At 36.8% G+C, this 17,723-nt stretch overlaps 1 protein-coding gene across 3 annotated transcripts in view; it reads right to left on the reverse strand.

Annotated features, from left to right (window-relative positions):
- Positions 1–161, reverse strand: part of kcnab1b (potassium voltage-gated channel subfamily A regulatory beta subunit 1b) — a 75,247-nt gene extending 75,086 nt beyond the window's left edge. For 2 of the 3 annotated variants that reach the window (XM_028472162.1, XM_028472161.1), the window contains exon 1: positions 51–161. Coding sequence is in view for 1 of the 3 variants with exons in the window: in XM_028472163.1 (XP_028327964.1) it covers positions 51–61 (11 nt within the window). In the remaining 2 variants the exon portion in view is untranslated. The remainder of the gene's footprint in view (positions 1–50) is intronic. The other variant, XM_028472163.1, reaches the window with a different exon arrangement.
- Between the last annotated feature and the right edge of the window lie 17,562 nt (positions 162–17,723).

Genomic DNA, 17,723 nt, shown 5'->3' on the forward strand with positions numbered 1-17,723 from the left:
TTAGTAATATTTTTGTAAATACATGCTTCCTTCTGCAGAGAAAAACATACCTGTATAACATACCGGTGCCGTGCCGTGGGGCAGCATGAGAAAACTGCTGTGCACATGAAGAAAGTTGTTGTTACACTTCTGCTCTGAACGACTGCTGGCTCCAACTCTCTGTGACGGAGTCGTTTTGACTGAGGGGTGCAGCCTCTTGCATTCTGCTTCAGCTAAGGGGGGGGGGGGGCAAACCATGCAGCCTCAGCCCCCCTCTGTGTCTGGGAGAGTGCACCTCGGCGCAGGCCACCAATGGGATCATATTTGTATCAGCAATCCCTGAACACAGCATAATCAGACAATGCAAATTTTTGATGACACATTTGGTTGTTTCTTGTGCTTGCACCTGAGTTCAAATGTAACGCTGCCTGTGAAGGACAAAAAGGAGATTTCTGTATCTATTTGTTGCTGAGTTTTTGTCATGCCTGAATAGCAGAGTGATTAAGATAAATATGTTCGTGCCAGATGTAAATGAAGCAACAGAGCATGCCATCAGATATAGATGCACACAAATACATCACATCTATCAAAGGAGATAGCATTGAGCGTTGCCATGGATGTGTGCCATACCTGTAATGTCAGCTTTATTCTTAGGTGACTGACATGTTTAAAGACAATGGCAGCTCTTGCCGGAGCTGTTGCTGACTTCAACGGTGAAAGCTGAACAAATCCTCAGGATATGTACGTCAGTCAACTGTCAGAATAACCATGCATCAACGAAACTGATGGATAACGTACCATCAAACTCAAGGCAAAAGCAGATATTTACAGAGAGGGGCACAAATTCCAGTTCCTTTTGTGACAGATTTTCACTGGCCCATAACTGTATGTGGGAATGTAAGAAAAAAAATCTGATCTCATTTAATTTATAGTATAAAGGTTATTTTGGACCATTTCACCACTCTTGAATATTGAGAATCCCTTACATGAGGCCATTGTAGCATGCCTCTGTGTCTTATAATCATTGTTTATTAGTTTTTCACCAGTAACATGAAGTTTTTTTTTTTTCAAATTTGAAGAGACTGTCAATGAAGAACCAATACATACAGTATATGTGACTAACCATTATTGATTTGAACAGTCTATGTACATAGCTCAAAGCTGATCAAATTGCAGGGAGCTGAGACATATGCACATTTGTTTACAGAAGACACAAAAATGTTCCAGCATAAAACCCAGACAAACTTTTTTTTTTAATTTTGAGGGGCTGGCATGTCCACGAGATAGTATGTAGAGCAGATTTATTTAGTATATTCCAAGAGAGTAGGTGGAGCTGTATTACTATACCACACTTCAGTTTCCTATGTGATGTAGTTCCTGAGATATTGGAAGCTGAAAATTGAAGAAAAATGATCAACACATATCCCCCTCACTAAATTGGCCATATCTCAAAAGGTATTAATATGATCAAACTAAAAATGTTCAGTGTGCCTATTGAATAATCACAAAACAATTGGTAACATTCTGAATTTTTTTAGACTCAAGTGCGTGGGAAGGCCTGAAAATTAGTTGAAATGACATGAAATGACCCGGATAAATATAATATAGATAGATAAAATAGATAGATAAAAAGATACAACTGACACACAGAAGATGTTTCTGCCAACAAAAGAAAGAGAGAAAGGAAACCATTAAGAGTCGTACTGGGTAAGAAGGGACAACTGTGCCGAGTCATGAAGGAGGACAATGTGATTCAAACACTGACAGACACTGTCCCACCAAGCTAATTTCATTTATATGATAACAAACAAACAAAAACAGTAAAAGTTACACCGATGTATGTATAAAACCATGGGACCAGATATGATGTGGACCAAAAAGTCTACGTTTGAAACATGGTGCAGGTTTCGTGCAGATTTGGGACTGTATTTATTCAAATTATAGATAAAACAAGTACCATTAGAAAGAATTCTATCCACAGCAAGATAAAAAAAAAAAAAAAAAAAAAAAAAAAGCCAAATGTCAGTGAGAACTAAATAAGAACATTTGAGTGCAGGAGTCATTTATTATTAGATTATTAGATAATTGTAATTTTTGAAAATGTGAAATCTAAATGCCATTAGAAACAGCGTAGCATACTCTATACAGTATAGTTGTGCATGTCTGCCACATTGTGGTCATAAAAGGTATTACAGCTCAATAAAAGCTTTAAAATGTTATCTCAGGTTTTTTTTTTTGATTTTTTTATTGTTTAATTTGGTATCTTGGCCATTCTGCAAATGAAAATGAGGTCTATATGAAAACATTCAAAAAGCATTTCAACCACAAAACAACAAGCGCACATGTTGCACATTTAGGGCTGAAATGGGCGTAGACGCCAACGATAAGCTTTTGGATGAGCAGAGAATCCTTAATGTCTGCTGTGTCCTCCCACTCAGTGTGATGTGTGAAGACAGATGCAGAGCACTTAGCCTATTTCAAACAGTTTGTCACTTAATGTCTTTATGTCTTTGCTGTACGGCTTCCTTGAACACCACAGTGACTCATCATCCCTCTGCACACAATCTGAGATCCTCTGGCAGCGACTTAACAAACCAGACCTCTGGTGCAGGAAGTCACTTTATTCAACCTCAAGCAAATGCAATGAGACTCACAGGATTCTAGTCTGTGCTTGAGAACTGCTTGTATTAATCCATCATCTTAACCTTTTGTTTTCTGAGGCCTATTCAAGATTACTCAGGACACACTCGTCTAAAGATGATTTCCAAAAAGGGGATTGTGGGTTTGTCTTTTGGAAATGAAAGATGATTTTCATTGAAATAGGTTGATTTTGATCCTGAATGATCTCTGTCTTTCAACTATAACATTGTGACCATCCCCCTTATGGTCGTTTAGCTGCAAGAGGAGCCCTGATTGATAGTGGTTGTCTTTCACTAAACCTCTGTCAGTATAAATTTTGGACGTGCATGAAGGTAGATTTGTTTTATTATTATTGATTTAATATTACATACACTAAAGACCTATTTCTCACAAATATTGTTCACAAATCTGTCTAAATCTGTGTTCGTGAGCACTTCTTCTTTGCAAGAAATACCATCCCACCTCACAGGTGTGCAATATCAAGATGCTGATTAGGCAGAATGATTATTGCACAGGTGTGCCTTAGGCTGGCCACAATAAAAGGCCACTCTAAAAATAAAAAGTTTAATCGCACAGCACAATGCCGCAAGGTCTGAGGGAGCGTGCAATTGGCATGCTGACTGCAGGAATGTCCACCAGAGCTGTTGCCCGTGAATTGAATGTTTATTTCTCTACCATTAGACGTCTCCAAAGGCGTTTCACGCAACAGTACATTGGCAGTACATCCAACCGGCCTCACAAGAGGTTGTGAGGCTGGTTGGATGTACTGCCAAATTCAGTAGCTGTTCCCACTCAACGTCCTTGAAGCCAAATACGGTGCTTCCATCTTGCAAATTTGATGTCATTTGGAGCCAGAGTCTGCGCAGTAGTGTTCGGCGGGAGGAGCCCTGGTAACACCCCCCACCCATTTAGCGTACTGCCCTGATAATTTACGCAGCCCAGCTACCCCAAGAACATACGTATATTTCCCGCTGGAAATTCTACCAATGGTTTGTTTAGATCCTAGAGGTTAGTACAAAACCACAATATATTTCTACTCAAATATCTACTTAAATGGCATCTCGGCTTTCCTTCACGACGTAACTGCTATTCACAAAGAGAGCTATGCAAGATTTGCGGCTGTTAATGGTCATATATGACGTAAATTCCCGTTTTTCAACCTCAAATAACTTTTTTAAAACAAACTTCACAGAAAGATGAGCACTTGAACACAATGTAGGGTGAACTAATGATCACAGCAGAGTTTAGATTTGGAAAAAAGTATTTTAACTTCACAGTTTGACCCACATCTCATCTATTATCATTGAGGAGGCGGGGTTTATGACCTATACTGCAGCCAGTCAGCAGGAGGAGCTCTGAAAATAAAAGCTTCACTCAGCGTGGAGCTTCTTTTTACAGTCTATGAGCAAAACTGCGCATTTCAGAGTGGCCTTTTATTGTGGCCACCCTAAGGCACAACTATGCAATAATCAATTTAAAATAACTTTTTAGCCAATCTTTAACAATTGTTTGGTTCATCGACTTTTCTAATGATTTTAACATGTCTGCCATGTTGGAAAGCTAGCAAGACATGGAAATAGAACTTCCTCTAAGCTCCACACCCTTCTGTGTGGGCTCGTCCACAGCCACGCCCCCTACAAGCTTGAACAAGAAATTCTTGAATGAGAAAACGCCCTAAAGTAAAATGAAACAGTTCCACAGAAAGACAGCGACCTCTGCATCACTTCATTTTCTCAGCCTTTGTAGCCTTTTAAACATATTATTCTATTCATTCTAAAAACATGCTGCATATTTACAGTAATGGAACCACGCTATGAGTGTGCATGAGGGGCGTGGCCAGGACAAGAAATGAAGGCATCTGATTGGTTGCTTCCACTCAGACAGAATGGCAGGGATTCGTCAGAGTTTTTATAGGATTGCAGTTGCTACTGAAGTCTGATTCCTTTTGTTCATTTTTTTGATAAAAACATACTTACTCTCAGGAAGAAAGAACAATTTCACCCATTGAACAGTACTACAGACTGTACCTTTATGAGTAGTAAAGTAATAGATTGAATTCAAGCTATATTTGTTTACTACAGCAAAGCAACAGAAGAGTAATGATAGCATAGAATAACATATTAGATAAACCACTATCATCTAACTACTAATCCACAATGTGAGTATTTGGCTTTAAAATGGAGAGAAGATGTTGGTTGAATGCGGAGGTGTTGAGAGCACCTCAGTGTCTGCAGAGCCCTCCCACTCGGTATGTGGTGTGAGAGGCAGACGCACAGCATTTAGTCTATTTTCAGTCCCTGAATATGAGAGATCTGTGCAACAGTGTGACTCATATGTCCATACACAACCAGAGCTGCACAGGCAACGATAGGAAAAGAGGTTTACAACCTCAAAATGAAATGACAATCTTTCAAACTTTGGTTTTTCCTACAGTTATGCGCAGGAGATACTGTAGCTGTGCTATCTTGTCTCCCTGCATCTTCTTTTGATGTTTTATCTGCATTGATGTGATCATAAAACATGTTCAAAGTTTAAAGAACAATGATCCCATTATCTTACCGACCTTTTCAGTGCCCTGCATATTTTATCACCTACAAATCCCACATTGTGGTTTTCAGTATTTGAATAAACTGGTTTTGTGTGAGGTATTGTGGTTGGGATTAAGTTTTTAGAGGTCAGAGGTGAGGCAGACTGGAAGTGTCCATTGTGAGGAAGATTCCAAATGCAAAAACAAATATGAACAACAACAAATATTCAAAGAAACTATATCCTGCAGACGAGAAAACCAAACTCAAAACTAAAATTGAAAGCAGGAAAAACATGGTGACAAATGTTTTGAAAGGTTAAAAACTAAACCAAACACACCTTAAAATGTGAGCAGCCATGTTTGGTTGGATGTGACGTCAATCCGTTGATTCCAGTACAGTGTTTACATTAGGTCCCACCTGATTTCTCTGATTTCCCTATTTTGCAATGCCTTCCTGCATATTTTCTTTAATATTGTTTAATGTATTACTACGTACAACTAGGGATGTCACGAATACCATTTACACAATTAATTGCTGTATTCTTTACGAGCAGTTATAACTTATACCGTTAATTTCTTAAGTATTATGCCGAAACCCTATTGGTACACCAACGCAACTCGTCCGAAATAAAAATCTAAGCTACTCAACAATTGCTTGACACCGACTAGCGTTGCAGAGGCGTGTCACAGTCCCAGACAAGCTAAAGCATGGAGGAGGAAGAGATGTTTCCTCCGAATAAACAGTTGAAGTCAGCGATGTGTGATTTTTTTTTTTAACAACAACCGCCCTAAAAAAAAGCCTAGTGTGTCATTGTGGAAGACGGCCAGCTTGAATGTACCGTAAAACATGGCACTAAAAATTTTCCTGAAAAACCCTGTCTGAATAAACAACTTAACATACTATTCAAACCAAAGATGAATGAATGAATCTCACAGGAACTATGTGTCATTTTCCATGAATTATCTGAAACACCGATTCCACATACTGTGTGACGGGTTAATCCACATTCCTGTAACGTTGCACAAAGCCCAACATTTCCTTGGGGCAGTTGTAGTTTCACTTTCAGTCTCACTATGCAATGGCCTTATAAGGCCCTGAGTCAGTGAACATTTATCATCACCTTCTGTTGTTTTATCCCATCTGTTTTGATCAAAAAGCAGTAAAAGCACTTTCAGTTATTACTAATTTATTGGTGGCAGAAGTAAGCAGTGATGGAACTAATTCAATCTTTAAATCTAGCAACAGCTTTTTCAGACAGTGATCTACTATAGTGTACTCTTCTCTCAGAATTTAAGCAGGATAATATTTTGAATTCAAAGGATAACAGGAAGTGATCTGAAAGAATAGGATTTTGAGGATATATTGTCAGGTGATTCATATCTAAACCATATGTTAGAACAGTGGTGGGCAAACCTTTTGGCTCAGGGGCCACACGGACTTTTAAAAATTGACAGACGGGCCGGCCCAGCACCCAATGCATACATACATTCTTCTTCTTCTTCTTGTCTGAAGATCAAATTTATAAAACTTCATAACAAATCAACCATATGTAAGATTTGCAGCTTTCACCCAAATTTAGCCCCAATTCTAAAGAAACATTTAAGGAGAGACAGACCTGTTAGTAGAGCAGTGCTTCTCAAAGTGTGTGGTAGAGAATGGAGACATGACAGGTGGAAATTTCCAATTTCATGCCAATCTTTGTAAAAACCCTTTCTTAATCAACAATAAAGATCATTACTAGGCAAATTTAGAATCCTAAAATGTATTAGAAAATAAAAGAGCATTCAATTATGACTGCATTAGACATGCGACTGGGATCAAAATGTAACGTGGAACTAAAATGCAAACATAATGATTAACGTCGGCATGTGAAGTGGAGCGGAACTATAAACAAACTTTTATTAGCTGATTTAAAACATTCATTAACTTTTTTTGTTTTCTTAAGCTTTTTGGCACATATTTCAAACAAAGTGTTGTTGTTTCCTGAATATTTGGACTGCTGTACTTGTTTTTTATGCAAGTAAATATTTTGATTTAGTTTTTCAGTTTTCATTTATTCATGAAATATACTTGCATTATGAAACATGATGATACTTGTTCACTGTTAGTTCATTTCACACTTGTACTGAATTTCTTTCTATTTTTGGTTTTCTACTGCACTTTTTTTTAATTCAGATAATGAGTTTAATTTAGTTTTTGATTTATCATGAAATATTATGTTACTTGTTCCCTGTTGGTTCAACACATTTTAACATGTGTTATTTGTGAGGATTATTTGGGGGGCAATGGGCACATGTGGGACTTGAAAGTTCACATAACACACACAATATATATATATATATATATATATATATATATATATATATATATATATATATATACGTGTGTGTGTGTACAAGTAGCTCAGTTAAATAAAAAGTATTTGCATAAAAAAAACCCTCCAACATAATTTGTTAATAATGGTTATTAGCATAATTAGCAGCATGTTTGGAGGAAAAGTGACGGTGGAGGTTGTATTCCTTTAAAACCGCAACGGTTTCTTTGCAAATAATAAGGCATACAGCCTTTGACCAGACTTCAATGAAAAGTATTTACTTCATTATTAAACATTCAGTACCACTGGGCCACTCATTGTTGTAGATGTGTATCGCTGTGTCCGTCAATCTCCACCTGGCTCGTAAGGCGCGCTAGGTGTTTATAAAAAAAAACATTTTCCACAGTGTTTTTTTGTGTACTGAAGCCATGGGCGTCACACTGGGGGGTAAAGGTACCCAAGGTCCAAGGCAGGGGTAGGCCCTCAGAAGTCTGTTTTATACAATTGTACGAAAATGCATTTTAAACAATTTTAGATTATTTATATTGAAATGAAACGCACCCTGTGTGTATATGTATAAATTGTAGAAAAAGTATGTCTCAAACATATTACGTAAACCTATTTAATAAACCACTATGATATAATAGAACAGATATATAAAATACAAGCAATGAATATGGAGCCATTAGATTATTGCAATGTTTTTCAACCTTGGGGTCGGGACCCCATGTGGGGTCACCTAGAATTAAAATGAGGTCACTTAAAATGTCTAGTAATTGATAAAAAGAAAAGAACTTTGGTAAAAACTAATTAAAAATCCATCTAAAATTATTATTATTTTTCAAATACACATCACACACACAATAAACATGAAATAACTCTATCATATACTTTCTTAAATATAAATATAGTTCAAATAAAATATAGTAGAAAAATATCTAAGGTGGTGGACTTGTCACTTTGTCACTAATCCTGCATGCTCTATATTTGTAACACACTTTAATAAACATGATCAAATACTAATTCTACGGGGTTGCCGGACATCTGTGATATCAAAATGGGGTCACGACTCGAAAATGTTGGAAACCTCTGGGTTATTATGAGGAAAAAAGAAAGCTTATATAATAATACAAGAATACTCGTATAGTCTCCAGGCGAAAAAGGGACACCAACAAGATGATTTGTACCTAGGGCCCAAAATGTGGTGCTACGCCCCAGACTGAAGCTTAACTAGTTACAAAGCAGTGGTTAAGATGGTTAGAAATATGAACTTTACATGAAAAACGTAGTAATTGTTAGGGTGTTGAAAAAAATTGATTCAGTGATATATCGCGATATTACGTCGCGCGATTCTCGGATCGATTCTAAATGCAACCATATCAATTTCTTTATTTTTTACATTTTTTTTTAAAACTTTATTTAAAAAGGAAAACCTTTTCCACTGCAGGAGACATTATAACTGCACAAAGAAGTGCTGAAACCTGGGCATGTTGACCAGCTAGTGTTTTTTCAATAAAATCTAAAAAGAAAGTTCTAACTTTATGCATTTATTTGCTGTTCTAGGCATATACCTCTCTTAAGTTGCACTAAAGCCAAGATGGTTTCAAAGCCACAGGCAGATTTTATGTTTTTTTTTATATTAAGCTGTTGGCACATGGCATGTTAAAGTCAATGTTTTGTGTAAAATATGCCAGTAAAATATATTTCAAACATAATGTTCTCACGAAGGTGTACACATGTACAGATTAGTTGTTTCTTAAGTCATATATGAAAAAAAATACCGCAATAATTGCCTTAGACTTTTTATACTATCTAGATATATTGTATCGTATCACGACCTATCAGGATACTAATCATATTGCCAAATGCTAGGCAAAACACACCCCTAGTAATTGTATATATATATATATATATATATATATATATATATATATATATATATATATATATATATAGGTTGCATAATTACAGTTTTTCTAATAAGGTCCATTTGATAATAAAACAAGTCCTGACTGTGGCCCTCTGGGATCTGTGTTTTTAAACTTACAGCTCCTCTTCTGTTCCTTCTACAGAAATGGATTATTGAAGAAAGATGTGGATTTACAGCAGGATTCTCCTCCTCTATCAGTCCAACATGTACAGGATACAAGACGAACAAATGAATCCTTGTTTTCCACATTTGCTTCTCACTACTCCCACGAGTTCTCTCTCACTGCTGAGGCCACACTGAATATATGCGTTGTTGTCAGCTGCCACATTGATTTCAGTTCATGTGATTTAGAGATTTCTCGATCTGCTTTGTGAGTCCTTTTCAGGTCAGGCTTGTAGCTTGGATTCAGTGCAGGGGTGAGGCCGTCCTCTCAATATTTCTATCAGGTGTGCTTGAGTGGTGACATGTACAGTATGTAAAACATGCTGAGCTGGATTGGAGAAAAACTGATTTGTGTGACATTCCGACTGTCACAGTTGGTATTTTTTGGCCGTGGCACTAAACAGTTCCCGAGAATTCAATGAAACGACTCGGTTCCACCGAGTAGCACAAATGAAATTGTCCGACGTAAAATTGTAATTGAATTGCCTTTGAAACAATATATCACACGACAATGTTCAGATAAATTTAGAAATTACCAGAAAGAGGAGACTTTTCAAAAAGGTGTCCTATAGGCTGTTGCATTTGCTCATAGAATATCCATGTAAAATTACAGCCCGATTCAACGAGCATTAATGGAGGAGGAGTCATTTGAAAAATGGGGCCCCCGAGGGCCCCCTGGTGCCCCCATGGCACATACGGAGCAATGACCCTCATTCATATATTGGTACGTGTCAATCATTCAGTACCACTCAATATTTGACTCACAAATAAATGGGAAAACGACTTTAATGGAAATTACCAAAAAAAAAGGGTGGACCCCCGGGGCCCCTATTTGAATTGTTTGAGGCTTAATCATAATCTACGTTGAAATACCTTTAAAATAAATTTGGAAATGACCAGAATAAAAAGGGCTCAGAGCGTTTCATCATATTCATTCATAGAGTATTCATACCAAATTGCATTCTGATCTAACAAGAACTAACAGAGGAGTAGTCATTTGAAAAATCTGGCCCCCAGGGTCCCCTGTGACATGTACGGGGTAATGGGCCCCATTTATATATTGGTATGTGCCAGTGATTTGGTATCAGCAATCGTCGTAATATTTGAGTTGCAAATAAATGAGAAATTGACGTTGGTTTTTTGATTTTTTTTCTTTCTTTTGGGGCCCTAAATTGAAAATCGGGCTTCGAGCGTCGATGCGTACACATCCATTAATTATAGCTACCAAATTTCAGCCCAATATGTTCATGAATAACAGAGGTATACAACAACAACAACAACAACAACAACAACAACAACAACAACAAAAGTGAGAGACGTTTTGAGTCCGGATGTCCTCGTCTAAAAATAAATACTCAAATAAAGTACAGATACCAGAAAAAAACTACTTAAGTATAGAAACAATGTTACTTGTTGTTACTTGTCACCTCTGATCCACAATGATGACTGGTGTCATGTGATCTGACTGAGATCAGATTACAGAGACACAACAAGTTTCTTCTTTATCACAAGTTTCTTCTCACTTTCACTGCTCACGTTTTAAATAACACAGATCATATCACACACACAGGTCATATCACACACACAGGTCATATCACACACAGGTCATATCAGACACACAGGTCATATCACACACACAGGTCATATCACACACAGGTCATATCACACACACAGGTCATATCACACACACAGGTCATATCACACACACAGGTCATATCACACACACACAGGTCATATCACACACACAGGTCATATCACACACAGGTCATATCACACACACAGGTCATATCACACACACAGGTCATATCACACACACAGGTCATATCACACACACAGGTCATATCACACACGCAGGTCATATCACACACGCACGTCATATCACACACACACGTCATATCACACACACAGGTCATATCACACACACAGGTCATATCACACACGCAGGTCATATCACACACACAGGTCATATCACACACGCAGGTCATATCACACACGCAGGTCATATCACACACACAGGTCATATCACACACACAGGTCATATCACACACACAGGTCATATCACACACACAGGTCATATCACACACACAGGTCATATCACACACACAGGTCATATCACACACACCATGAAGGCAGAAGTTAGTTCCTTGTGGTTAAACAGAGATACGGCTTCTTTTCTGCAACATGCCATTAATAAGCAGTGAAATGTAAAGAGGAAATGCCCGATCAGCAACTCACTTCCTTTACTTTATATTTAACAAACTCATCTGTGTTTCAACTGATGTGTTTGAGATAAGGTCAATTACATTTTTCAGTTACAATTACGTTTTCAATTACCCATGTTTCAATTACAATTCTACTGTGATTACATTGACCAGCATTTTTTCCAATTACAATAAAATTCCAATTTTTTTTATCCTCATAAAGTCAATTACAATTACACCCTCAATTACTAAAGTTCAATTACAATGAATTACAAATACTGAAATAAATATATAACTATTACAAGTTAACCATCTCTTTTGATAACAGATACTAAATCAGCTGTAAATATCTATATCTATCTATCTGTTGCTTACCTTGTTAGGCTTCCTTATCCATGAAAATATAGGTTTTAATATTTTTGGTGTGAACATCTGAGCCTTTTATGTGTCAGTATACACCCCTAAATTTATTTATTTTTTTAAATGGTAAAATGTCGGTAAACCTTATAAGAAACATATTTTAATAATTGTTAGCTATATATGTGTAGAACTGTACATAGAACTGTAACATGGTTTCCCAGTTTTACGTTAAATTATCAATGGCAATTTTTTATAGAATTATCATGGTAATTACAATTACAAAGTCAATTATCTAAACTAAATTACAATTTAATTAGGATTATAGCAGCAAAAGGTTTTTTAAATTACAATAATAATTACGCCATCATTTATTATTAAGTTATTAATTATCAATTACGCAAGTTTTAGCTGACGTTACTGTTGCTCTGTGTTTGTTTCTGAGTTATTCTAGTGCATGAGGAAGTTCAGGATAAACCACATGTTTGTGTGATTGTGCACTGAGCAGAAGTGGGTGGAAGGGACTATAAACCTGTACTGTTGTTTGTAGGTCATAACCTGACTGCACATCTGTGGTTTCTCCTTTGGATAAAGTGCTGAATCAGCTTGAATATATATAAAAATACACAGTGAAGTGTCTGTCAGTTATTATTAGACAAACTGTGACTCGGGAGTTTGGCACCTTTAAAGCAAAGAGGGTTTTAAAGCAGTGGTTGTCAAACTTTTGTTTGGCTAAAGTATCCCCCCTTTCTCTTACTTTTGTATTTAAGTACCCCCTTTGTCCGCTCAGAATTCTGTGAAAAAAACAACTATAGAGCATAATCATAGAATGTATGAGTGATAACACACATTTTAAAGAATCTCATTTTGTAAATAAAGAAGAATGAAACAGTATTTAGTGCATTTATTCAGTATGTTTTTCTCTGTTTTTGTTGTCGTTTTTAAATGTTTGTGGGTTTTTAGTGTCGTTTGGTTGTTTTATATGTCGTGTTGTATGTTTCTCTGTTATTTTTGTGAATTTCATATTGGTCTTGTGTATTTTTTTCTCGTTTACGAATGAATGAATAAATGAATCAATGAATCAATAAACAAATAAAATGTATAGATACATTATAAATACTGTAATAAAATCAATAATTTAACAATAACCTTATTTTTAGAATGCTCATTTATTTCTTTATGTATTTTATGTTTATTTAGAAATTATCCTCAATGTGTATTCATAAATAAATAAATAAATACATGGTTTGTTGTTGGTTTGTTTATTGTTTGAATGTGTTTTTTTAATATATTTATTTTAAAGTGAAAGGTATACTAAATTTACAAATAATTTATTTTTGGAATGTTAATCTTTTAGGGTGAAAATTGAACATTCTGTCCAAGGACTGCAGAATAAAAATTGCCTTTTGGCTAATTCTGGTATATTTTCAGTATTAATATTATTGTACACTGTCCCTGGCAAATAAACCAATAAATTAAATTAAATGTATTTGTTAATTGATTGGTTACTTAGTTCATAAATGGTTAATTAGTATTTAATTAATTATTGGAATGTTTGCTTAAATGTTTCCATTCTTAATGTAGACGAGGTAGAAAATAAATACATATTTATGTATAATCTATATAAAGCTGGATTTCAGCTCTGCATTCAACACCATCATCCCGGACATCCTTCACCAGAAACTCACCCAGCTCACAGTGCCGGGATCCACCTGTCAGTGGATCACCAACTTCCTGTCTGACAGGAAGCAGCAAGTAAGGCTGGGAAGCATCACATCGAGCACCCGGTCACTCAGCACTGGCGCCCCTCAGGGGTGTGTTCTCTCCCCACTTCTATTCTCCCTCTACACCAATGACTGCACCTCAGGGGACCCCTCTGTGAAACTCCTGAAGTTTGCAGACGACACCACCGTCATCGGTCTCATCAGGGACGTGGACGAGTCTGCCTTCAGACGGGAGGTGGAACAGCTGGCTCTCTGGTGCAGTCAGAACCACCTGGAACTGAACCCGCTCAAGACTGTGGAGATGACAGTGGACTTCAGGAGAAATCCCCCTTCCCATTCCCCCTCCTTCCCATTCTGATTAGCAAAGTGGCTTCCGTGGACTCCTTCAGGTTCCTGGGGAAGTTCAACCTGCCCCAGGAGCTGCTGATCATGTTCTACACCTCCATCATTCAGTCTGTTCTGTGCACCTCCATCACTGTCTGGTTTGGATCTTCAACCAAACTAGACAGACACAGACTACAAAGGATAGTCAGGACTGCAGAAAAGATCATTGGTGTTGATCTGCCCTCCATCCAAGACTTATACCTGTCCAGGGTCAGGAAACGGGCAGGTAGCATCACTGCAGACCCCTCACACCCTGCACACAATCTGTTTAAACTCCTCCCCTCCGGCAGACGCTACAGATCACTGTACGCCAAAACTACCCGCCATAAAAACAGATTCTTCCCCCCAGACTCTAAACAGTCATAGAGTGTCAGACTTGTTTCTGTGAAATAACCTGGAACTAAACATAACAACCCTGGATCAACCTGTCACTGAGAATGTTCATGGACATAATATTTTCATTTAAATGTTCACCTGCACTACTCATCAATGCACTACTGCACTATTATCTTATTATTATTATTGTATTTTTATTTCATTTCATTATTATTATTATTATTATTATTATCTTGTTATTTTATTTAGTTTGCACACATTAGTCTAACTACTCTTTATATTTATGTTTATACTTCTTTTTTATTTATTTTTCTTTATTCTAGTTGATCGTTATTATTTAATGTTTACACTATCAGAGAGAGCACAGGTCACCAAGACAAATTCCTCGTGTGTATTCAATACATTACTTGGTCAATAAAGTTGATTCTGATTCTGAGAATACTGAGCAAAATGTTGTCGTCGGACATCAGGGGGTAGAGAACAGTAGAGAAAACCTGAAGCCAAAAAAAAAGTTTGAGAACCACTGATCTATGATATTTAATGTGTCATTTTCCTAAATGGTTGTTGTATTTATTTACCTACAATGACTCCTGTATAATCTCATGACTGATTCATGAATAGCTCAGATCTGCTGTTCACCAACACACTCACTAAAGCGTATAACACAATATTTCTCCGCAGCGTAAGGATGCCCTTGGATTGATAATCTGACCTTTAATCTCTGTGGTCAGGAACACTCCAGGCAGCGACTCATTGGCTGCTTGTGTGCAGCCTTTCACCAGATGCCAGCCTACAGCCTGCATGGCTGAGCACACTTGGCCGTGGACACAACAAGCTCTCTCTTCTTCCTGCACTTTGACGCCATGAAAGCCAGCAACAGGCAGCAGGGAAAGCAGCTGAAACCCTGACTGGAAACACAAACCAGTGCAGTCAGACACTTCCTCTCACCATGACTGCCATCCCTGAGTGAGAGAATGGTCATGTGACTAGAGAAGCACAGCATGCACATGGTCAACGACTAAATACAGTTATTGTATGTCAGCTACAGCTGCAACTTTCACAGTTTACATCGGAAATATTTCAAGTATTGATGTCATTTCTGCAGATTTTCGAAAAATATTGACAAATAAATATGAATTGTTATGTCTTGCGTAAGCGTGATGTCTTTTCAACATGATTGCAATCAACATGGTTGGATTTAGAAGGAGCTGCAATGATACTTTTTTTTCCCTTAAATCTAATAAAAACATTTCTATTAAAAAAAAAACATGTTGAGAGATATTCTGAATTATTGCAAAACATAGTGATTTTGTTGACAGCACAAAACCCCCCTCCACTAATGATTACATTTAATACAGTGTTTCTCAAACGGGGGTACGCAATAGCACTACTGGGGGAACTTGAGATAGAGAGAATGGAAAATGAACAAATAAAGTGTCAGTCTTAGCTGGACAGGTGTGAGATGACCGAAAATGATAAAAATGACAGAAATAAATCTATTCTAGAGCAACTAAGTCAGTGTTTTTCACCTGAAATTTCTGATAATTGTAAATATAATTTTTTTTTTTTTTTTTATGAAAACAACACACAATCTTAAACAATTGCATTTCTATACTTTCACTTTGTGAAATATAAATCTAGTTGAACTAAAATGTAGTAAAAAAAAAAGAAAAGAAAAACAAAGGAGCTCAAACATGACCAAAAACTGAAAGAAAATGTCTTTGGCGTTGCCAGATTCTTGGTATTAAAATGGGGTCACAATCCAAAAAAAGGTTTGGAACCACTGCACAAAATACAGTTTTTTCCCCCACTTATTTACTAAATCTAATGAATCACTCAGTCATTCCATCATTATGTCCCTTAGTTGTTTTTAAATAGTTTTCTAAGCAAAATGTTGTCGTCTGACAAAGGGGGTACTTGAGCCATAAAAGTTTGAGAACCACTGCTTTAATAAACCTTTTACATCATTATCCCTTGTTTTCACACCCTATTCTATTCTTTTCTCAATACATGTGTGAAGTTTTGCTCCAAAGTTTTTACGTATAAGATAGTGAAACAGAAATAGTGAGTGAGTGAGTACAGGGGGAAGTAGTGTAGTGCAGGGGTTCTCAACTGGTCTCACCCTGGGACCCACATTTTGCCACAGTCAATAAAATGCAACCCACCAAATGTAGCTCTTCAAAAATAACCATTGAAAACACACACATATATGTTTTTGAAACATAAATCTATATATTTTCCTGTGCAAAATGGTTTTCACTGCATTCCTCATCAAATTAAAAGACTAGTCCAACATGAGAGATATTAAGTATTTTTTTATTTTTGACCTGCTGTCTGCGACCCACCCATTACAAGTCTGCGACCCACCAGTTGAGAATCGTTGGTGTAGCGTATTGGTTAGCATTCAGGTTAGCTACCATTCAGTTAGACGTCCCACGGTTTGACTCCCAGTGGGAAACTGTTGAGTTGTGTATAGTTTGTGTGTCAAATTGTGTCCTTCCACAGTCAAAAACCCTCTGAACCGGAGTTCGAAAATAAGCCATAGGTGTGATCTATGAATGTGTCAGTCCTGACAGTCTGAGTGTCAGCGTATTTTAGAAATTCAGAACAGTAAAATTAAATTTATGACTGTTAATAACAAGAGCATACATCGTGTACTATTTTCTTTAGACTTGTATTTAATATTAAATTAATAATATTGTGAAGGGTTTATTTTAAGGATATTTGTTATTCGATTTGTTGTTCAATCATTAAACATGTTTAAAACATGCATTGCCAGTCCTTGTCATCATTGATTTAGAGTTTAAGAACTTAGAATCTTTAAATAATCCATACAAAGGTTACTCATATCATTTCATGATTTTGGAGAATCCTAATTCAAATCCCAGAGTCCTGAATTATTAATATTTCTCTGATTATTCTGGATTTTGCCCCAATCCACAAATCTAGATAAAATGAAATGGAAGTTGTAGACCACAGTGTCTAGATCGTGGCTCGGGGGCCAAATCGGGCCCTTTGGAGCATCCAATTCGGCCCTCGGGAGAAAGAAAAAATTACAAAGAAAAACATGAATCATTGTGTAATTGAAACTCAACACTCCTGGAGCTTATATATACATACATAATCGCAATTATGCGATTATGTATGTATATATATAGCATGATTGTA

The sequence above is a fragment of the Gouania willdenowi genome, chromosome 17, assembly GCF_900634775.1.
Source record: "Gouania willdenowi chromosome 17, fGouWil2.1, whole genome shotgun sequence".
In the NCBI taxonomy this organism is placed as follows: Eukaryota; Metazoa; Chordata; class Actinopteri; order Blenniiformes; family Gobiesocidae; genus Gouania; species Gouania willdenowi.